The sequence below is a fragment of the Vombatus ursinus genome, unplaced genomic scaffold, assembly GCF_900497805.2.
Source record: "Vombatus ursinus unplaced genomic scaffold, bare-nosed wombat genome assembly UNPS02014848.1, whole genome shotgun sequence".
NCBI classification, from domain to species: domain Eukaryota; kingdom Metazoa; phylum Chordata; class Mammalia; order Diprotodontia; family Vombatidae; genus Vombatus; species Vombatus ursinus.
In genome coordinates this window covers 3,836,585-3,859,878 of record NW_020954626.1, presented here as the reverse complement: position 1 = coordinate 3,859,878, position 23,294 = coordinate 3,836,585, and the positions used below count along the sequence as shown (strand labels likewise).

Sequence of the window (23,294 nt, the reverse complement as noted above, 5' to 3'; positions counted from 1 at the left end):
TTAACGGAAGTCCTTTGGGTTCTAAGCACAAGCTTGCAAAGTTAGTGATATGGTTATGTGAACAAATAACGATGTTAGATAAACTTTGTGCTCAAATGTTGGCAGCTGTTGTTGGTTGTGAGTTCAGTGTTAATGAATTGACAATTCATTATATTCATAAAAAGGAGGAAAGGTGCATCGTTCATGATTTCCAATGCCATCCACCAGTCACAAAGGACAGAGTGACAGAGGTGGTGTTGAGCCCTCACCAATTCTAGTGTCCTCTCACGGTACTGACCAGCAACCTGTCCCATGGTTTTCAGAGCATGACCAAGATAGAAAGGTTTACAGTGGTATAATACACAGTACAGTGACCTCACACTGCCATCTGACACAGTGAAGGGTTAGATTTGGGTTAAAAAATGTTTTAATTTTAAGAATTGTATTTGTTGTACAGTACATGGTACTATAGATTTTATGTATTATGAAAAGTGAATATTATCTGAGGTCAATGTGTTTTTATTGAGATGTCAGCACAAAAAAAATCGCAGAAGACTGGGGAATTACTAATAAGAAAAAATGTTTTACATGTTACCAGTTTTATTTTGGTACTGCATTTTATGAATTATTTCATGGCTACTGTGTTAGGAAAAGTTTTTTAATTATCAGAATTAATGCTATATTATGAAGAAATTGTGTGCACAAAAGAGTATTTTCAGCATTCTCTAGCAAAAGATTACAGTTTTTGGTGGTTGTAGGAACCTAACTCCCTATTTCCCATAGATTCATTGTGTCAGCATTCCTATTTTTGACTTTTACACTATTTTCTAGGAACATTACCGCTGTGAAAATTAAGGATTGATTGTACCATTAAAAGAGGAAAGTTCTAACTCCAGTATCATCTTCTTTATGAAGCTTTCCTTCTCCTTACTTAGAAGTATTCTCAGCATATTGTGAACTGACAGCACTTATAAGTTCTCATTTTTGCAGTTATAGGATAGCCAGTTGTTATGTCTTTCCTCTTAGTTCGTTAGTTCCTAATGTCTTTATTTTTCTTTGTTTCCTTTAGTGTTGATCATAGTTATGGATATTGAGTAAGTTCTCAATATTTCCTGAATTACTTTAACACATACCACCATTCAGAACTTACAAAACTAGCTATATTCATTTTTTTTTTTTTTTTGGATTGAAGCTTTTTATTCTTTACATTGGTATCACTTTCCAGTGATGCTGACTGCCCAAAAAGGACCCTCCCTTATAACAAAGAGGTTTAATTAATCAAAACAAATGAATACTTTGACTGTGTCTGATAACATGCCTCTTTTAAAAAAAACTTAATATATAATTTTTTTAGCTATTAAGGTTTTTTTTTTCTCTTTCCCAACCCTCCCAGTAAGGGTGGGGGGGAGAAAAACAAAACCCCTAAAACAAATGTGCGTAGGCAAAATAAATTCCCATATTTACCATATCCAAAAATGTGTACACATGTGTCTCAATATGTGTTTAAGTCCATCACTTCTACCAGGACATGGGTAGCATTCTTCATCATTAGCCCTTTGTAATCATAGTTGATCATTGTGTTGATAAGTGTTCTTGCCTTTTCCAATTGTTAAATGTCTCATTCTTTATCCATAATCCATCAGCTTTTTTTGCCAAGTGGGAGTTAATTTTATTTTTTATTTTGAATTTGAACACCAAAAAAAGCAATGAGTAACCACATTTGGTGACTAGTTATTTTTACGCCATACTTGTTTTTCTAGTTTTTTTTTTTAAGTAATTTATCTCCTTATTTGTGCTTTTGTTAGTAGCTATATTTACTTACCTTTCTTGTGTTTCTATTGTATGGAGTGTTTACAAAGTAAATAATTGCTCAAGGCTGTTTTTTGTTTTGTTTTAAAAATGCTTCCTGTCTCTCTTTTATCAGTGATGATTAGGCTCAGATTTGCTAGGCATGTCACTTTGGCTTGCATCTTGACTGCCTTTTCTCTTCAGAATACATCTCTTCTCATCTGTTGTTCTGGTGGGTGCTGAATAGTCTTGTGTTATTTGAATTTCCTTTCCTTTATATTTGAAGGTCTTTCTCTTGGTTTCTTTGCAGAATTTATTGTTTGTTATAGGGGTTGTTAAATTTAATTACCATACGTCTCAGAGTTTCATTGTAGGGTTGTGTTTTGTTTTGTTTTTTCTTTCTGGAGGCAATCTGTAGATTTTCCTTTGATTAGCACTTTCTCCTCTGTTTCAGAAGTTATGAGCTATATTATTTCTTGCAGTGTGTGGTGTTAAGGGTTTTTGTCTTGTCATATTTTTCTGGGAAATCTATACCCCTTAAGTTGTGTCTGTCAATCACTATCTTAGAGACCAGTGTGTTTAGAGAGATCATGTGGTTGTTGTTGTTGTCGTTGTTTTAACATTATTGCTGTTTGCTTTTTTTCTAGCTTGCCCTTCACTTCTTTGTATTTGCTTTCCCAATTAGTTGTTTCTTTGGTGAAATTTGCCACTGTGAATTCAGGGTTTTCTGGTCTGCTAATTATTTCTTCTCTGCAGGCTGGAAATTCTGCCTTCGTGATTCTTATTTCTTGAACCATTCAAAAGCATCCAGCTGTGGTTCTGTGCTCTCTTGGAAATCTACAATCTTATCTGTTATTCATTCATTTTCCTGGAAGCCACCTTCTTTCTGTTTGATTTAATGCCTTGCCTGTTGATTTATTTGCTTGTGCTCAAGGTTTTTAACTGAGCTTTTTCCTCTAGAGAATTTAAATTAGTCAAGTCAAAAAGCATTGGTGTTTCCTATATGCCAGTCACAGTGCTAAGTGCTGGAGATACAAGTACAAGCGGAAAACAAGTCTTTGCCCTTAAGGAACTTGCTTTCTAATGTGGGAAGACACACATAAAAGGAAGCTGAAAGGGGAGGTTGGGGGACAAGGAGGAGGAGGACAAGATACCTGATTTAGGGATGCTGGAAAAAGTCCTGAGAGTTAGGAGTGGAGCCCAGGGAGGAATGAAGACATCAACTGATTGGACAATTTCCTTAAAATGGAGGTTTAGAAGGGACTAGCCAATCAGAAAATGGAGCCACAGAGGCAGTCAGCTACCATTTGGAGAAGGTGAGAATGAATGTCCATGGTGAGGAGGCTGCTGTAGGATAATAGAGAAAGCCCAGAAAGGAATGAAGACATTGCTGTCCTGAATGCTTTCCTTAAAAAAAAGTTTTTTTCCTTAAATTTTTTTTCCTTAAAATTTTTTTTCTTTGTTTTCTCCATCTCTCACTTTCTGTCTCCCTCCTCTAATCTGGAGCTCCTGAGGTCTGGACCTCGAAGTTGTTTTAATCCCTCTTCCAAGTGACTTCCTAGAAGACAGAACTAGCCCCACCTGGATGCCATTCCCATTTCCTTCAGGCCTAATACAACATACAGACAGGCCCCTTTGTCTAGTTCCCTCTGTTCTTTAGTTCTTTGGCTAAGCGTTGCATCAGTACAGTGTATTACTGCCCCAGGTAAAGCACATTTCTTATACTTCCATCTCCTCTATTTGGTGTGAATGAGAGGAGGTGGTAAGCAGAATTGAGTTCTGATACTAGTTGCCACAGAAAGGTGAGTTGAGAACCTGGGTAGGATATGCAGTTAGAGACTACCACATCTGAAATTGCTGAGTGGATCCCAGAGAAAAGACTGGTAAGTCGCATTGTGCTGCCCTGGCAGAGTGTAAGAGCTGGTGAGGAAGGAAGTGCTGAGTGAGTGTGTTAGGAATGAATCTTTTCTTCTGTTAACTGATCAGATTATTACCTCATTAAACTTCTTATTGTTTTGGCCTGCCAAGACAGCTTCAAATGATTTGCTTCTTGCGTGTAGTTTGTAGGGAGTTTTGAGATTTTAGGAAGATTGGAGAAAATGTCTGCTCCTCTTGTTGGTCATATGACCCAGAAGTCTGATCAGAGTTCTTAGTCTTTCATAGTTGTTTCTCTTTAAAATGTTTTCCTTTGTATATACATTGTTCTCCTGTTTCTGTTTATTTCACTCTGCATCAATTCATAAGTCTTTACATTTATATACTACAACAGATAGACATCTCCTTAGATTGCTAGCCATTCCCCAATTGATAAGCATCCCCTTAGAGTCTAGTTCTTTTCTCTTTTTTTAATCCCCTTTAATCCCTCCACTCCTCAAGAAATTTGTTTTTCTTTTGGCTCTTCCCTTGGTGTTATTCTTCTTCTCAATACCTGCCACCTTCTGTGTCCGCATTTGTTTCATTATTCAGTTTGATATAGTTCTACACCAAACTGTGTATTTGTACAACCCTCCTTTGTCTGTTTTAGGTGAGAATGAGGTACATCTGATGCTTACTCCCTTCCTCCATGTTGTATATTTTTACACACCCTTATTATGAGAAACAGCAAGTGCTTATACTTCTTACTCTTTTCTACAGTACTGTATTCTTCCTTTTAACCCTCTCTTTTCTTCCCTTTTAAAATCCCCCAAATGAAACTATCCCACCGTCGGTAATTCTGTTTTTCTAATTTAACTCTCAACATTTTTGACAACATTATAACTCTTCAGGGATACTTGTTTATTCTCCTTCTATTTGAATATTAGTGCTACATCATCATAGCGACTACATCATCATAGCACTAAAAATCGCCCAAATTTAGCTTTCTGTGGTTCTCTGAACTTCTTGTTGCATTTAGTTGAAATAAGGGACATGACCAGGCCTTTTTCACAATTTGTGAACAAAGATTTGCCTTAATAAAGGTACCAGGGCTTAGCATCTAATAACTTTAAATGGATGAGGCAGTTAACTCCCTCATCCTTAAAACTATTTTGCAGTTTGCTAAATCCCTCTTAGCAGTCTTTAAAACAAGTGACTTATTAGGAAAAGCAAAGGATGAAATTGGACACTTTCTCAATTTATGTTGTAGTTCCCTACTAGTAATATAATTTGAATTTTGGGCCAGGATAGAAAAATAATGGGTTACGGGGGATTAGTACTGGTCCTATGATTTTATTAATTCATTAGCCTGAAGAAGCAATTCCCCAACTTCCTATGCAGGTTAGTACCTTTTCTGCAACTTTATAGCCTTAGAGATTTGATATGAGATAATAATTGTAAAGCACTTTATCATAGTGCCTAGCATATACATTTTAGCTATTGTTGTTGTTGTTGTTGTTGTTGTTATTATTATTATTATTATTTGCTCAGAGCACTGAGAATTTAAGCACCTTGCCCCAGGGTCACATAGCTGATATTTTTCAGAGGTTTTGAACCCAGATCCTCTGACTCCAAGGCCCAGGCTGACTATCCACTATGCCTCATATGTATGAGGTATTTAACAAATAATCAACATTTAGCAACTTCAGGGTTGTGATGATTGCTTAAAAAAAACAGATTTAATATTACATTCCATGGCCAGAAATGCTCACATAAATTGGCAGAAATCAAAGAGCAAAGTCTGGTTCACTTTTTGGGTTTGTTGATGACATGGTGATATACTTACTGACACATCACTCTGACCAACCTTAAAATTCTTATCCTAGTTACGTGATTGGGAAACTTCAGGCTCAATACCTTTTCAACAACATTATCAGCAGCCAACATTTGGCCTGCCATCCTAATTATCTGTTATTTTTATTCTTTTTGATGAACGAAACTAAAAGTGACTTCCTAAAAAGAATAGGAAAGATTTCTCTGATAGTCACAGTCATAGATTATGACTGTCTGTGTTGATTTGATGAGTATTTAGTATCTTCATTTTTTTTTTTGCATTGTTCACTGAATTAAATTTATTTAAGTGCCATTGGAAACATAACAAAGATACATTTCATGACCTTTAGGAGAATATATTCTAAGAGAAAAATTGAAACTTTGAGGAAGAAATTATCGCTTATTCAGCTCTGACATGAACTTGCCTCTTGTATACTTTGTGATTACACAATTAGTAAAGTTTATTTACCAAAAAAGCAAATATTGTATTAATGTGAATGTGCCAGTTGCCTAACCAGTTGCAAAAGGAAAATTCCAGCAAGTAGTATCTATTCAAGAACAGTTTTACTTACTTGACAAGTTTATTAAAAGTTCTAACTTTAATAGCTTTCAGTTTGGATATTGTTTTAAAATATCCATCTAGTTGCTTAGAGCAAGAAAGAAATTAACATTAAATGAAAAGGTAGAGCTGATACTTTTATTGATAGATTTTGTTTTATATCATTTTCATTCTTTAATCTATCCCTTCTTTCCTCCATTACCCATCAAGCCTTCCATTTAAAAAAAGAAAAAACAAATAATAAGGAAATGGGGAAAAAAAAACAACTGATCAAAACTAACCAACATTATCAGTAGTGATTGTATTTGATGTCCCACACAAATAATCCCCTTTTCTCCTCCCTTCACAGCCCTTCCCATCCCCATGATAAGGGAGAGGTACATTTTCTCACCAGTTTTTTTTAGGGACAAGCTTTACCTAAGAAAATATAGCAATAAGCATAGTTATCTATTTTTGCTGTTACTCCTTTTTGCTCTTCTTGTTGCCCAGTCAATTATAGAGCTGAAAGGGACCTCAGATCATCATATCTAACCCCCACATTTTACAGATGTTGAAACAGATTCAGAGAGTTTCAGCACTTCATCCAATGTCAGTTTTATTGACTTATGAGCTGTACTAAAATCCAGGTTTTCTAAACTTCTGTCTAATACTTTTCCTATTATATTACTACATGATTTCTCTTAGGCTTATCTTTTTACATTAGAAGACCAAAGCAGTTATGAAATCTGAGAGATTTTGTCTTCGGCAAATTTCTTAATACTTGTACCTTTTGTATGGTGCCCAGGGTCTTATCCACCTCCACAATTTCCCCTGAATGTAAATGCATAGTTGGCGCAAGCAGTTCCTAAGGATACATACTCGATTGATAAACTAGCCCATCTATATGATGGGCTACCTATCCATAGCCATCTTGGCACAAGTTCTTTATGTTTATTGCTGGCTTCTTTTGGAAGATTCCCTCTTTCCACTGCTTTCATGAGTAGAAAGAAGAAAATCCCTTCTGAGGTTGGGTCGGCTGAAGAGGGAGAAAAAGAAGGTTAAGTTTTTTCTCATTATTGGAACAGTAAAGAGATAAGGAGGGAGGGAAGAAAGGAAAATTCTTTCATTGCTGGGTGAGAAGGATTATCTAGAGGTCTGGGCTGTCTATGCAGGGGGTAGTTGTACTCCTGGTAGCTTGGTTTATATGGTCCCATAGAAATTAAATTACAGTACTAACCATATTTCATTTTGGGAACAAATTGACTTTTGTGGGCCATCTTCATCTAATTACCATCACTGTTTATGTAGAAAAACTGTCAGGGTGGTTGTAATTGGGGGTTCTCTTTATAAGGCTGCCTAGGAGAAAGTCGTATAAAAGACCTGAGAGAGACTTATTCTCTGGCATGAGTTAGATTTATAAAAAATGGAAGCTTAGGGGATAGTTCTGAGTTACTTTGTCAGGGAATGTAGGTATGGACTTTGCTTGATTTCCTTTTTCTCTCAATCTCTCCCTATTTCTCTACCTACTCTTTTTTTCCATACTCTCTATTGGAATTCTCCTTCCTTGTACTGCTTGTATCTTTGGTATTTTCCCTAATGTTGTCCTTCTGTCTTTCTCATTTTGATTTGCTCCTTTTACCTTCTCTCATTTTCCTATTTCATTCTTCCTCTTACTCTTTTCTTAGTTTCACATATCTACTTTTCTAAACATTTTTTTAAAGACTGCCTCAAATACAGTGATTGAATTGTTCTGGCACTAAGAGTGTAATGTTGTTGGTACTTGAATGACTTCAGCCTTCCGTATCAGGAAATTACATTTGGTCTGAAAAGGATGTGTAGGCTTTTATAGCAACCAACTAAAACTTTTAGACTATACTCTAAGTTATCTGGGAGGAGAGCTTGATTTTGCAGAAAATTGTAGAGTTTAAAACCTCTTATCTACTTTAGATTAGGGTTCGTTCTTTAGTAACCTAAAAGAATCACACGTTGTCTGTAGTAGTCTAATGAATGTACTTTGCCGGTAGTAAGCTGAACAAAGTAGGCTAAAATTTGTCACAAAGCCACAAGTTTTGTTTAACTAGTAACACAAAAAAAATAGAATGTGTCCTTTATTTTCTTTTTCTGTGTCAACCCTATCACACACTTTAATTATACCTATCTATATTTATAAAATGTGTATCATGTCCCACTATCCACACTAGACTGTAAACCCCATGAGGCCTGTTTTTTTCATTTTTTTATTCATTTTGACTTGCACATAGTAAGTAGGCTATTAACACAAGTTTGTTGAATTCAGCGTATATTGTAACATGGTTGAATGCCTTGACTGTTTAATTCAATTCAGCAAACATTTATTAGGTGCCAAAACAGGTCCAGACAAAGTGTTATGTGATATCTGAGGAGAGTAAAATAACTTTCAGTTAAACACATTAAACATGACTTCAAGGAGCTGGTTGTTAGATTTGGAAGGAGTGTGGAAGGAAGGCTGAGGTGGGGGAGGTGGGCAGCACATTTTAGGCCTGGGGAAATGGAATTAGCAAAGGTATGGAAACTGAAGGAAATAGTAGGCTATGGTAGGGGGGGAGGAGGCCAGTGGATGGTTTCTTAACTTTCATGCCTTTTTTTTATTTACTCTCTGTAGAATTCTGACCCTAAAACTGGTAAGTTTTCAGTTTTTTTTTTTTAATTTTGTTTACTAAGTGTTTATAGGAATAAGTAAATTTAATAAATAAGAAGTTCCTGTGTCCCTCACAGACTCTTTGGTGACCTTACTTTGGAAATTAAAGAAGGCTTCTTATTAATCCAGTACTATTACTATCAGATAATTCAGTAAACTTCATAATATTTTATATTAGTAATTAATTATGCATTGTTGATTGGAGAGAAGCTTTAAATGTATAAAGAGAAATAGAGAAGTTTCTCTTAGTGTTCTAAAGGTATATAATTTAGGCTTCTCTTCAGCTTCCCTGAGATTACTTTTGTGCTCTCTTCTGTAATGAATATAATGCAAAGTTTTGCAGGTAGGAGAAACTACTACCCCTTTCCCCAGTCCCACTTCTAAGGAGATCTCGTAGAAAAAAAGGATGAAGACAAAGATAATGTAAATGTGCTCAGGGCCCAGGAACAGGGTATGTTTCAGAGATGGGAAACCTGCAGCCTCAAGGCCACATGTGGCCCTATAGGTCCTCAAGTGCAGCCCTTTGACTGAATCCAGACTTCACAGAATAAATCACAGGTTCCCCATTCCTGGTTCTGTCAGAAAAAATAAAGATACCAGATGCAATTACTCCAAAATTTTTATTATTTCCTCTATACTAGTTAAGTCAGCCAGCAAAAATTTATTCAATATTTACTGTGTTCCCGGCGCTGTGCTCAGTCAGGCTAGGTTATGTTCAAAGATATCAATTATCTCTGAAGTACAGTGGCCCACTCTCAGCCTTGTGGTCCTGAGCAACTGACTGAAGCCCCTTGTTGTAATATAGTTAGATTTCTTTTTAAGTGTATATGTACCTTTGCATAAATTATATAATGTTTCAGGAGAGCAAAACTAGACATCTCTGAAGTTGTTTCCCCTTAACCCTTCTCTAAGGGAGACTTTGAGTCCTGCCAAGAGGAGAATCAGGAGGCTCGGACCAGAGGTCAGCCATTCTGCTCTCCTCAGAAGAGAGAGGACCATTTGGCTAGAATTGTATCTTCTCTTCTCTCTTAAATATTGTTAGTCTAGGAGAAGTAACATTAATGTTCTAGCTAAACTCATCACTATTCATTAATGGGGATCCCCAAGCGTTATATCCAAGGTTTGACTCCCTTCTCATCAAATACTAGTTCCACAATGGATGCAAATAGCAAAGAAACCTCTTTATCCAATTAGATAGCAAAATAGAAATTAGAGAAGGTATACATATAAGAATATGTATCAGACAATACAGAGTGAAAGAGCTCTCCCAATAAAATTTGGAAAAAGGTATTTCAGTTCAACCAAGAAAGAGAATCCCAAATCTCACCCAAGGGGAAAATTTTCTGAAGTCTCTAGAATAGTAAGCTGAGGATAGGGATATGATAGAGACTACCAGTTCCTCTTACGCTGGTTTCTTCCCAGAGTCAGCAGCCTGAAAAGAGATTGGCATTGAACAATTATCCCATGTCAAAAGTGGAAGCTAAAAGAACCTTGGATATCTCTATTCCCTCACTCTTGCTAGCTTCTCCCCACCCCTTAAACGAGCATGGGTCATTGACCTCCATCAATGAGGAAGAGAATACTATACCAATAGTCTTTGGGGTTTAGATTACAAGATAAGGCTGCCCATAAGAAAAATTGTAAAACAGATATAGTTTATCCCAACTCTGGTAATTTTCACTGGCTGTCTCCATTACCTGGAAGGTTCTCTCACCTCCCACCTCCAATCTCCTTCTCATAGCTTCCTTCAAGCCCTCCATTCTATGAAAAGCTATTTCGGATCTTAATTCTGTGCCTTCCTTCTGTTGATTAGCTTTAAGTTCTCTTGTATATAACTTGCTTGTAAGTAGTTTTTTACATATTGTCTCTCCCAATACCGTCATTCTGTACTACTTCATTGCTGCCTGAGGCCTTCCACTACAGTATCTCATGCTCTAGACTTTTCCTTCCCATAATAGAAAATTTTAAATCACCTATCCTCTTCCTCTAGGCCCAGTCTCTATCCTCTAATAAAATTGGTTCCAGTCCCATGGTACCATCCAGTATTTTGTCTTACTATTTATTCTGCAAAGCCAAACCTAGACTCCCAACAGACTACAGTTTTACCTTCCACTTGCTTATCTTATTCTTGTCTCTTATCTAAATCCTATTTAAACCATCTCAGTTTCTTCCCTGACTAACCTTTCTTCGTAATCTTTCTTCATAATTCATTTAGCCGATAATGTTATATATCATATCTCTTTGTGGCCTCTCTTTTTTTTCCCCTAATATTATTGTTTAACTTTTCATGGGCAAATCTCTTAAAACTATCTGAGCAATTATTTTTGGTATTAAGAATAAATCTGCTGTTAATAATGCTTTTTTATAGATCTTTTTTTTTCTTTCAGCAACATCATCAGAGCCTAGTTTTGTTAGAACACTGAGTCACAGGTGTGCTTGCTTTGTAGCTATTATTGTATATTATCATGTTATGACAGTCGGTTTTAAAGTAATTAACTCCATGCTTTATTTAGTGACTGAGAGAACTCAGAAAGCATCATTGGTTCCATTTAGGTTTGGAAATGCACATTTACATTTTTCTTGGAAATTCTAATAATATTTAGAATTATTTAGCCTGAAGCTATATGTAAGGATGTACAAAATGTTCCACAATAGTTAACCTTCTTCCTCTTCCTTTTTTACCTCTAATCTGTTCCATTGATTAACCAGTACCAAGTAGTTTTGATGATTATGCTTAAAAGAGAAGAAATACATTAAACCTGGACTTTACTAGTTTTTGATTGCTTAATTAACCATTTTGGAATATCTATATGCTATAAAACTTATTTTCTGCAGAATCATGTTGTTACCATGACATAAGATGACCTGTAAAAATTGGTCTTTAGCTCTAAGTAAGATATTATTGATCTCTACTTGTTTATGTTTGGAATGTGTGGGATTTTTTTTTTAACAAGTTATTTTAAATGTTCTAAAGCCTGGCTTATTTTCTGCCTTGTGCTGTGCTTTCATGAAACAGTAACAATTCCTCTGCTATTGGGAGTTTTTAGTACCAAAAATTTGTCAAAGAAGTCAACATGTGGAACTTTGCTGATCTCATCGCTTTGGTTATATCAGTAGATAACACTGCTTCAGATATTCCATTGGAGAGATTATCACCTAAATTTTAGTCTCTTTAACCATATTGCTTCAGTAGTCTGACCAGAATTCTGAGACTCCCTTCATTTCATGGTGTGCCACCCCATGATCAAAATTTTGGGATGGGAGTGGGCAGCTATGGAAGTTCATAATAAAACTTATTTGGATTATCATATAGTCATATGGATTTATGTAGCACCTTGCAAGTTTCGTGCATGCATATTTTATATAATTCTCTTGTCACTTTACTCATGAAATAGCTGAATGGCAACTATTATCATTTTTAGTATATGTAAGTGAAAACTAAAACACTGTAACAAAGAAATCCTATAACTCTGCCAAAGCAAGTACTACCAGAAACTATATTTATAATTTATAATTTTGAGTCCCTTTTATCTGTTTAGTTCATCTTAAAACCTACCAAAAGCAATTAGATTTTGTTTCTGCATTGTATAATTAAAAAGTGTCTTTTTTTTTTTTTTTTTGGTTCAGTATTTTCTTATCCTAAAGATGAAGAATCCTAGTCGATAAGTAGAGTAGGGCAAGCTACTCCATAAATATTAATTTGATGTTTTAGGATTTGCATTATCTTTTTCAGACCACAAGATAAGTCAGTACTACCTCAAAAGACCCCCAGAAATAATTGTATTAGAGTGTATATACACATACATTCACAAAAAAATCTGACCCAGAAATTTTCCATAACACTCTATAAGCAGTAGAAATAATTTAAAATGATTTGTTGGTGAAGATATGTAGTGGTTGTAGTTCTTATTATCAATTGAAAGACAAAACAGAATCAAGATGGAAATATCTCATTATAGGATCAAAGGCTTTCTGTAGATTACATTCATGGAAAAGAACAGAACAACTAATTGAACTTGCAACTAAAAACAAAACTAGAAAAATATATTAAATCCCCCAATTAAACACCAAAATAGAAATACTGAAAATCAAAAGAGATTTTTAACAAAGTTGAAAAGTAAAACAAAACAAAAACCTATTGAAGTAATAAATAAAACTAGGAGCTTGGTTTAAAAAATAGATAAATCATTGGCTAATTTAATTTTTAAAAAGAGAGAAAAGCTAAATTACCAGTACCAAAAATGAAAAGGGTACATTCATAACCAATGAAGAGGAAATAAAAAGTCATTGGGAGCTAATATGCCCAAATATTTAATTTAAATGAAATGGGTGAATATTTACAAAAATCTAAATTGCAAAGGTTGATAGAACAGGAAATCAAATATTTAAATAACCCTGTCTGCACATAAGTTAAAATAAGGGGACAATAAACAACCTTGTCGTACTCCTTTTCCACTCTTAAGCCAATCAGTTGTTCCATGTTTGGTTTTAACTATTGCTTTTTGATGCACACACATGTTCCTCGAGATACAAATAAGATGATCTGGTACTCCCATCTCTTAGAGGACTTACCACATTTTGTTGTGAACCTCACAGTCAAAGGCTTTAGTGTAGTCAGTGAAGCAGAATTAGACATTTTTGTATAACTACCATGCTTCCTTCATAATCCGCCAATTTGGTCTCTCGCTCCTCTGCCTTTTTGAAAAGCAGCCTGCACTTCTGGTAATTCTCAGTTCACATATTGCTGAAGCCTACGTTGCAGAGTCTTAAGCATAACCTTGCTGGCATGTGAAATGAGCATAGTTATTCAATAATATGAACATCCTTTGGCATTACCCTTCTTTAGAATTGGGATGTAAACTGAACTTTTCCAATCCAGTGGTCACTGTTGAGTTTTCCAAATTTGCTATAATATTGAATGCAACACTTCAACAGTATCATGTTTTAGGATTTTAAATAGCTCACCTGGAATTCCATCACCTCCGCTAGCCTTATTGTTAGCAATTCTTCCTAAGGCCCATTTGACTTCATTCTCCAGGCTCTAGATCAGTAACCACATCATCATGGTTATCAGTGATGTTAAAAAAATTTTTTGTGTAGTTGTTATATTCATGCCACCTCTTCTTAATCTCTTCTACTTACCTCTGTTAATTCTCTACCATTTCTTTTCTTTTCTTTTTTGATGAGGCAGTCGGGGTTAAGTGACTTGCCCAAGGTCACACAGCTAGTAAGCATTTTTGTCTGTCATGTTCATTTTTACATTAAAAATTCCCTTGATACCTTTAATATTTTTTTACGAGATTTCTTGTCTTTCCCATCCTGTTTTTTTTTTTTTCTGTTTCTGTTTCTGTTTATTTTTCATTTAAGAAAACCTTCTTTCTCCTTGCTATTTTCTGGAATTCTGCATTCAGTTGGGCATATTTTTTCCCTTTCTCTCTTATGTTTTGCTTTCCTTCTTTCCTTAGCCATTTGTCAGGCCTCATCGGACAGCTTTCTTGCTCTTCTTTAGGATTTTTTTTATCGTTGTTGCTGCCTCCTGTACGGTATTGCAAATCTCTGTCCATAGTTCTTCAGGCACTCTGTCTACCAGATCTAATCCCTTAAATCTATTCATCACCCCCATTTCATCTTCATAAGGGATGTTACTTAGGTCATATCTTTATGGTCTGATGGTTTTCCCTTAATTAAATTGGATGCGTCAGGTCACCTTTTGGGTTGTTGAAAGAGTGCTGTGACCAGTGAGTTATTTTGACAAAACTATTAGTCTCTGCCATGCTTCATTTTTGTACTCCAAGGCCAAACCTCCCTCTTATTCCAATTATATTTTGATCTCCTACTTTAGCATTCTAATCCCCTGTGGTGAATGTGACATCTTTTTGTGGTGTTATTTCTAGAAGATTTTATAGGTCATTATAGAATTGAGCAACTTTGGCCTCTTCTGCATCAGTGGTTGCAGCATAGACTTGTATCACTGTGATGTTGAACAGTTTGCCTTGGATTTGAACATGTGTCATTCTGTCATTTTTTAGATTATACCCCAATACTGCTTTTCTCACCCTTTTATTGATTATAAGTGCTATTCCATTTCTTCTAAGGATTCTTCCCCACAGTAGAATATGTAATGATCACCTGAATTAAATTCACCCATTCCCGTCTATGATGTTGATGTTTACTTTCCATCTCCTATTTGACCACACCTAGATGACCTTGGTTCATAGATCTTACAGTCCAGGTTCCTATGCAATATTGATCTATTCAGTATCAGACTTTCCTTTTATCACTAGACACCTCCACAATTGAACTTCCTTTTGGCTTTGACCTAGCTGCTTCATTCTTTCTTGAGCCACTTGTATTTGTTCTCCACTCTTTTCCAGTAATGTGTTGGACACCTTCCAACATAAGGGGTTCATTTTCAGATATCATATCTTTTTTTTTTTAATCATTTTAATACTGTCCATGGGATTTTCTTGGCTAAGATCTTCATTTCCTCAGTACTCACTCATTCCTTAACCCCCTACAGTATTTTCGATCTAAGGTAGTAGGAGCCTAGTAGTGGAAAGGATGTATTGCACTTTATGTTGACATGTGGGTTCCAAATTATCACATGATCTTGGGAAGGTCATTTTATTTCTCTAGACCATTGTTTCTATGTAAGATGGGGGGAAAGAGGGAGGGAATTGAATTATATGGCCTCTGTGTTTGCTTCCAGGTATAAAATTTTATGGTTTCATTGAACCAATTATCAAATCCTCTCGATTATCTGAATTTCCTCCCTGTTCCAATCCAACCTGAATATTACTGTGTCATTAATCTTCCTAAAATATTCCTTTAATCAAGTCACTCCCTTTCTTATCAATATTATGTAATTTCCTAATGTTCAACCTTTTGAACCTGGCATTGAAAGCCCACTACAATCTAGCCCCAGTCTTAACTTCTCAGACTCCTGTGCCCAGCTAGTTGGTCTTGAGTATCAGATTCTATTCACTTCCTTCCAAACGTGTGTATTCCTATGACTTGGCCTCTGTTCCTTTTCCTGTGCTTAAAGTATCTTTCTTTCTCCTTTCTGCCTTATTCCTATTCAAAAACCCAGGTGTAGTCTCCTCTGCTTCAGAGTCCCAGCCAAGTCCGCAGTATTCTTTAGACTCAGTTTGGCACTTGTTTTTATAATGTTTTATGCTGTTTGTTCATAGGAGTGTATATTTGGTGTGATAAAGAGACCTTAGAGGTTCTCTAGTCCAACTCCTTCATTTTACAGAAAACTATGGTTGATAGATGTCAAGTGGAGAGTAATGGAGCTAAAATTTAACCCAGGTCCTCTGACTCCAAATCTAGTATTCTTTTCACTATATTAGCTCTCTTCATTACTTTTTTTATGCACAAGTGTATCCTCAACTTGATAGTAATTCCCTTGTGGGTAGAGATGATATCTTACACTTATTTTTTTCCTCCATAGTACATAATACAATAGCCTGTGTCATTCTAACGTAGTACACTGTAACTATAATTATGTTTTCCAAAACAAAAATTAAGACAACATGGTTGGTCCACTTTGCCTTGCTACCACAACTGCACAGGCATTTCTGTTAGCAAATACAGCACAGTTTTCATGGGCTTTACAACTAGAAATGTCACAATTCATCAACCACTAGTACACTGGTTATACAGTATTCCCTCCCCTGGAGCTACGTAGATCTGTATTTACAAGTGGTATATTACAGGTGGCATTTTTATGAGTGATTGCTATTTCATGACACTGCTCTCTCCTGTTTCTTCTCTGAAGGCTCCTTCTCAGTCTCCTTCCTTGGTTCTTCCTCCAAGTCAAGCCCAGTAACCATGGGTGTTCACCCAGAACTCTGTCCTAGGCCCTCTTCTCTTCTCCTTCTATACTATCTCCCTTGGTGATCTAGTCCTCTCCTGTGGGTTCAGTTATCATCTCTGTGTGTATGATTTTCCAATGTACAATTTTAGCTGTAATGGTTTATCAGCATCAGCTTCCCAGAAGTCTTTCCTTGTGTCCTCTCCCCCAACCTCCTGGTCGTGCTTTCCCTTTGGGATTTGCTCCTACTCGTATAGATCTTGAATGTTCATAATTGTTTGCATGCTGCTTCCGCATATCAGAATGTGAACTTCTTAAGTGCACGGACCATTGTTCCCCCTTTTTTTGTATCCCTGAGTACTTGCCACATGTGGTGCTTGACATATAGCAAGCACTTAATAAATCCTTGTTGATTAAGTGATTTTATATCTTTTTCAGTTTGTGAATATTTTTATTGTAGTTGACTTTAGTTACTACCTTAAAGAGTTGTTGTGAGAAATGTGCCTTCTGTGCCTTAAAAAACTTATTATTTGCCAAAATTTTTGCATTTCTTGGATAATTTTGATGGTTTGTAGGGATAAAAGAGAAATATTTTAAGTTGGTTCTGTTTGAGAAAACCTGTGACAGGTATGCCACATATACTGTATACATCATATGTTCATAGTAAAGAGTTACCTAAAGTGTTTTTTTTATTGAGGCACACAAAGAGTAACTATCTTCTATAGGATAACACATTAAATCAGTTGTAGAACTGGAACCTAGGTGTCATGTTTTTCTTTACTTCGCTATTCTGAAATTGAAATGTATTACTTATCATTAAAAGCAGTTTGAGGAGTGATACTCAAAAGATGAGTGTTTCTCTACAAGATGTATTAATATAAAGCTCTTTTTTTCTTATGTTTTTTCATGGCAGATACACTAGATGAATACTTTGAATATGATGCAGAGGAATTCTTGGTCTCCCTGGCCTTGTTAATTACAGAAGGCCGAACACCTGAATGTTCTGTAAAAGGTCGAACTGAAAGCTTTCATTGCCCTCCAGCACAGTCGAGTTATCCAGTAAAAGCAAAACATGAATGCAGTGATAAATTGGCCCAGGTACAACTATATAAATGTGTTATTACCTTGATTTTATAATGGTCACCATTAACTAGAGATCCAGTACAAATGGTCTCTTTATCCAGCTTGCTGTTCTCTGTAGGGAGAAAGGTTTGCCATGAGTTGTCTTCCTTTAGTGGTAAATCTGAGTCTGAATGAAAAGAGGAAGAGAAATTAGCTTATGCAGCAGATATAGGCCACAGTCTAAGTATGTAAGGTAAAAATATGTTCATTTCTAGTGCAGATTTACTTTTGCACTATAATATATTATCTATTCTTTCATTTTATAGGGTAAAATTTACTGTCATGATAATACATTACTTATCTGTCATAGAGTTAGAGATTATCCATTTTAGATCATTCGTTTTATAGATGACATTGAAACTCAGGTTGATAGACTTTTCTAAGGTGTCTTTTCTTGACATACTTTTGTTGTATAGTAAAATATATAATTTGTTACTTAAAAGATGAGGATAAAATTAATATGGGCAGATGTTTAGTTAGTATGTGCTTTTAAGGTCTATTTCCTAGTGTTTAAATAAGAATAGAGAACTCCCTGAAGAGTTTTCTACAATGAAGGGCAGCACCTTTTCTGTAACTTATAATCTTAGAGAATTACTTAAAGTACTAATAAGTTAACTGACTTGCCCACAGTAGCCATTATGAATCAGAGACAGGACTTGAACCCATGACTTCCTGGCTCCAAGGCCAGGTTTTTACCTGCTTTTCCATATTGCTTTTCTCAGTGTTTGGTTCATTTAAATGTAATCTTAAATATTCTGGGCTTAGGTAAGACATGTAATACTCTAGATAGCATTTTTTCATCTTTAGTAATTATTTGAATAAGTTATTCTAGCCAGAGTTCTCAGTGAGGTACTTGTGTGATAACTTATGAAGAAAACCTGTACTTTTTCTGTGAGAGGGAAGTAACCTGCCACCTGTAGCAATTCTACCTAATAGCTTACCGTGATAGAAATTTACTTTTCTCTGTGGAGATATTGCAATTGTAATTCCTGCTCCAGACTAGTTGTTTTAGGGGGTTGGGATACAATTTCATTGTTAGATCAGGAATTATAAGTATTTTAGCCATCCAGTGCTATCGTTGAATCACTTTTCACATATAAATCTATATCTTGTTTTTTTAATATTTTGCTTATTTTCATGTTCTTTAATTATGTCATTTTATTAAGTGTCGTCAAGCCAGACGAACCAGGTCTGAGGTTATGTTGCTTTGGAAAAACAATCTTCCAGTTATGGTAGAAGTGATGTTACTTCCAGACTGCTGCTACAGTGATGATGGGCCTAACACAGAAGGAAATGATTTAAATGATCCGGCAATTAAACAAGATGCATTATTATTAGAAAGGTGGATCTTGGAACCAGTTCCTCGACAGTAAGTTGTGGAGTTTGGTTTTCTATGGTTTTCCCTTCATTTATTAATTTATTTGTTCTTGGTTCAGAAATTAAAAAGTAAAATCCGTATGTGTGATAGACACACATTCACTTCTAATAATGAGTTTCTTTATTGCCATTGTCTAAGTGATAATTTTTTGGGAAGATACTGCTACTTGCAGTGGGTCTCAAAATGCCAATTTTAATTATAATTTTATTTTAGATTATAGACTCAAAGAATTACTGTCTGATTTTAAGTTCAAACTCATAGAGGAAAATGATTGAGTTTTATTTCTAAAACTTTAGGCCTCTTTTGAACTTAACAACATTTTCATATTTATATAACTGCCATTATGTTCAGCATAAAATAGTCACAGTGGTAGAATTTAGTTTGATTTAAAAACAGTTTTCCATTAGTTTCTTTATATATCACGTTGATAGTGTCTCATGTCTTTATTTGTGTTTACAATTATGTAGTGAATCATCCTTTCTTTCTTTTTTTAGTGAGGCAATTAGGGGTTAAGTGACTTGCCCAGGGTCACACAGCCAGTTAAGTGTCAAGTGTCTGAGGTCGGATTTGAACTCAGGTCCTCCTGACTCCAAGGCTCTATCCACTATGCTACCTAGCTTCCCCTGTGAATCATCCTTTCCAAAAAGATTTTCAGTAAACTTGTATGACTTTTACTATTTGCTGGTGTCTCCCCACCCCGTTCATTTAAAACTCCACAAACATTTATAAAGCACCTGCTGTGTTCAAGGCATTATACTAGGTGCCTGCAACACAGAGACAAACAGACTCAACAGTACCCATCCTCAAGTAGCTTAAAATCTACTGGGAGGATACAATTTAAGCCCAGAGAAGTAAATGCAAAGTATCTGCAAAGTTTTGCAAACAAATCTCTGAAAGAAACAGCATTTAACAACTGGGGGCGGTCAGGAAGTGTTTTTTTAGGAGGGGCACCTGGGCTGTGCTTTGAAGGAAGCTAGGCATCCTAGGGGAGCTAGGGGTGCATTCCACACAGGGGGCTATCTATTTAAAGGCATGGAAAGAAGAAACAAAAGACTGTGTATAGGGACCGGCTAGCAGATCTGTTTGACTGTAGTGTGGAGAGTGCATGCCAGGGAATGATATGAAATAAGACTGTAATGGTAAGAGCCATATTTTGGAAGTCTTTATATTCCAGACTGAAATTTGTATTTTATCCTAGAAGATAGTAGATAGAATAGACACTAAGAGTAGCAACGGGGTCAGTTAGCTCTGTGGAGGACGCATAAGAGAGGAAAGAGATTTGAAATTGTGGTACAGAAAATGAAGCTATTTTGATAGGACCTGAGCTAGGGTAGAAACTTTGAGAGGAGAAGAGGAGATAAATGTGAGAGATATTATCAAGGTAATTGATAAGATTATAGCCTTTGTTCTTGTTATACTTATTTGGAGAAATTTGATTCACTTGAAAACTTACATTTCTTAAATTCAGCATTTTGTTGTATGATGCTTTCTAAGATTTGATTATTTTTTCTTACTGCATTTAGAAATGGAGATCGATTTATTGAAGAGAAGACCCTTCTATTGGCTGTGCGTTCTTTTGTCTTTTTTTCTCAGTTAAGTGCTTGGCTGAGTGTTTCCCATGGTGCTATTCCACGAAATATTCTTTACAGGTATGTCAGTGGTACAAATACACATCTGTTTACTTCCGTTGGTTTACTCCTGAGTAGCATTAACTTTTGATTTGTAAGTTTCCTTCTATTCTAAGGAAAATTTATCTGTTTATATGGTCTCTGATATCTCTCAAAACAAGAACTAGAACATTAATAAATGTTTAAATGTAAATTTTTTTTGCAAAGTAAATTTAGTGTGAACAGTTTGGTGGAGAACTTCCAAATGCAGGCTACTTTATAAACTGCTGAGGAAATGTTTAATTGACACCTTAGATAGTTGACTTGATAACTTTGAAAACCTTTGTCTCTGTAGACCCGAGTCCAAATATTTTTGTTGTGGTTGAGTCATTTCAGTTCTGTCTGACTCTTCATGACCCCATTTGGGGTTTTCTTAGCAAAGATACTGGAGTGGTTTGCCATTTCCTTCTCCAGCTCATTTACAGATGAGGAAACTGAGGCAAACAGGATTGATTACGTGACTTACCCAGGATCACACAGCTAGGAAGTGTCTTGAGGCCAGATTTGAACTCAGAAAGATCAGTCTTCCTGACTCCAGGCCCAGCACTCTCTCCGTCATGACATCTAGCTGTCACAAGTCCAGATATACTTAGTAGTAAATAAAATGTTTTTATGTATTCTCATAATTCTTCCTCCATCCCTAGCATTCACTACCCATCCTGTTTTTTTACACCGTTTTATCAGAATGGTGTGCTTTGCATCCCTAAAAGCAATAATAAATGTTTATTTACTAGCTTTTAGATATTAGGTATGTTGATTACTGGTCCTTATTTTGGTCTTTAGTTTCTATTTTTGTAAAAATGAGTGAATTTAGTAATGTGTCTAATAAGAGTGTATGTCATAATACTCAAATAACTGTAATATTTTTATGTTGAGATTTACGAAAAGGTGGATCAGGGACTGGATTGAGGAGTTGAGGAAAGCAAAGAGTAAAAGATAACACCAGAGTTTTGAACTTGGGAAACTGAATGAAAAGTATTACCACTGAGACAGATAGTGAATTCAGGAAGATAAGTCAGGAAGGGTTGGAAAAATATATTTAGAAAGTTGCCTTTACAAAGGTTATCATTGAAGCTGTGGGAGTGAATGAGGTGTCCAGAAGAGAGAAGAGGGCTAAAAACAGCTTGGGCAGTTGTTAATTTGGGGTCTATATACTTGTATATTTTATATTTTGAAAACCATATTTTAATAATTTGGTTTTCTTTGTAATTTTACATACTTTATTTTAGGCATTTAAAAAACATGCTGAGAGGAAGTTTAATAGGCTTCACCAGACTTCCAGAAGGGTCTATGACACAAAAAAGGTTAAGAACCCCTGTCTTAGAGGCACACCTATACCTTAAATGGCTCAGAAAATATGGGGCGTTAATAATAAATAGTTAGCATTTATACAGAGCTTTAACATTTGCGAAGCACTCTACAAATATTATCTCATTTGCTGTTTACAATAACCTTGGGACATAGGTGCTATTATTATCCCTTTTTACAAATGAGGAAATTGAAGCAAAAATAAAGACTAAGTGATTTGCCAGGGGCCATACAGCTAGGAAGTGTCTGAGATAGCAATCGAACTCAAATCTTCCAAGTATAGCACTCTGTCTACTCCAAGTAGGTGGTGACCTAGCTGCTTAGAAAGAGTACTGGCTCCAGAGAAGGATGTATGTTCAAATTTTGACTCTATCTCTTACTACCTGTGTGATCTTTATCTCTTTGTGTCTCAGTTTTCTTACGTATAAAATAAAAGGTATTATAATAAGCTGGATAATCTCAGCAGCTCCTTTTAACTCCAAATTTATGATCCTACAAACCTGTGCAAGAGAAAGAGAAGACGGTTGAGGAGAGACGCTAGAAAAAAGGTGATATCTAGGAATGCAGGGAAAGTGATATATATCTAAAAAGAGAATGTTTGGTTAATCATGTCAGATGTTGTAGGTAGGTCAAAGAAAATGAGAATTGAGAAAAAGGTATTGGATTTGACAATTTTGACATTACATATTATTTTTTTCTGGGAGAAGTTGTAAAAGGAAGTGGGAGGAATAGAATTCAGATTGCAAGGTATTGAGATGATAGGTTATAAGGCAATATGCATATCAGGTATAGGCTTATTTTTTAGGTAATTAGGTGATTCAGGAGAAGACAGATGAAATGAAACTAGAAAAAATGAGAAAAGACTTTTGAAATATCTGAGCATGTTTATAATACAGTAGGAAAGAACTAATGGAAAGAAATAGATCAAAGGCATTGTAGGAATGAAAGAACACTTTGTTAGCTAGAGGGAAGGCAGTAAAATAAAAGGAGATAGGAATACTTTTTTTAATTGTTGAGGAATTAGTTTTGGCAAAAAATAGAGATATTTCTTCCCTGAAAAACAGTGGGGAAGCAGGTGAGAACAGATGTTAATACTAAGAAGTTTTAAGAAGTAGAGGAGGGAAATTCAGGGATATTCTACTTGAATCACCTAGATTTCAGTGAAATAGAAGACTAGCTCATCTAGGTAGACTAAAATGTTAGTAATAGGGGGTCAGTAGACAGAAATTAGTCAATAGAGGAAATCAAAGAATTAAATGAATCCAGAATATGTCTCTGATGATTGATGCTATATTGATACGAGATAAATAGCTAGAAGTGTGTAGCTTTTATGG

General features: G+C 35.6%; 1 protein-coding gene across 5 annotated transcripts in view; it reads left to right on the top strand.

Moving 5' to 3' along the window:
• Positions 1-23,294, top strand: part of FAM214A (family with sequence similarity 214 member A) — a 132,798-nt gene that overhangs the window by 82,636 nt on the left and 26,868 nt on the right. For all 5 annotated transcript variants that reach the window (XR_003567189.1, XM_027840779.1, XM_027840780.1 and 2 more), the window contains exons 3-5: positions 17,399-17,583; positions 18,774-18,976; positions 20,509-20,634. Coding sequence is in view for 4 of the 5 variants with exons in the window: in XM_027840779.1 (XP_027696580.1) it covers positions 17,399-17,583; positions 18,774-18,976; positions 20,509-20,634 (514 nt within the window). In the remaining variant the exon portion in view is untranslated. The remainder of the gene's footprint in view (positions 1-17,398; positions 17,584-18,773; positions 18,977-20,508; positions 20,635-23,294) is intronic.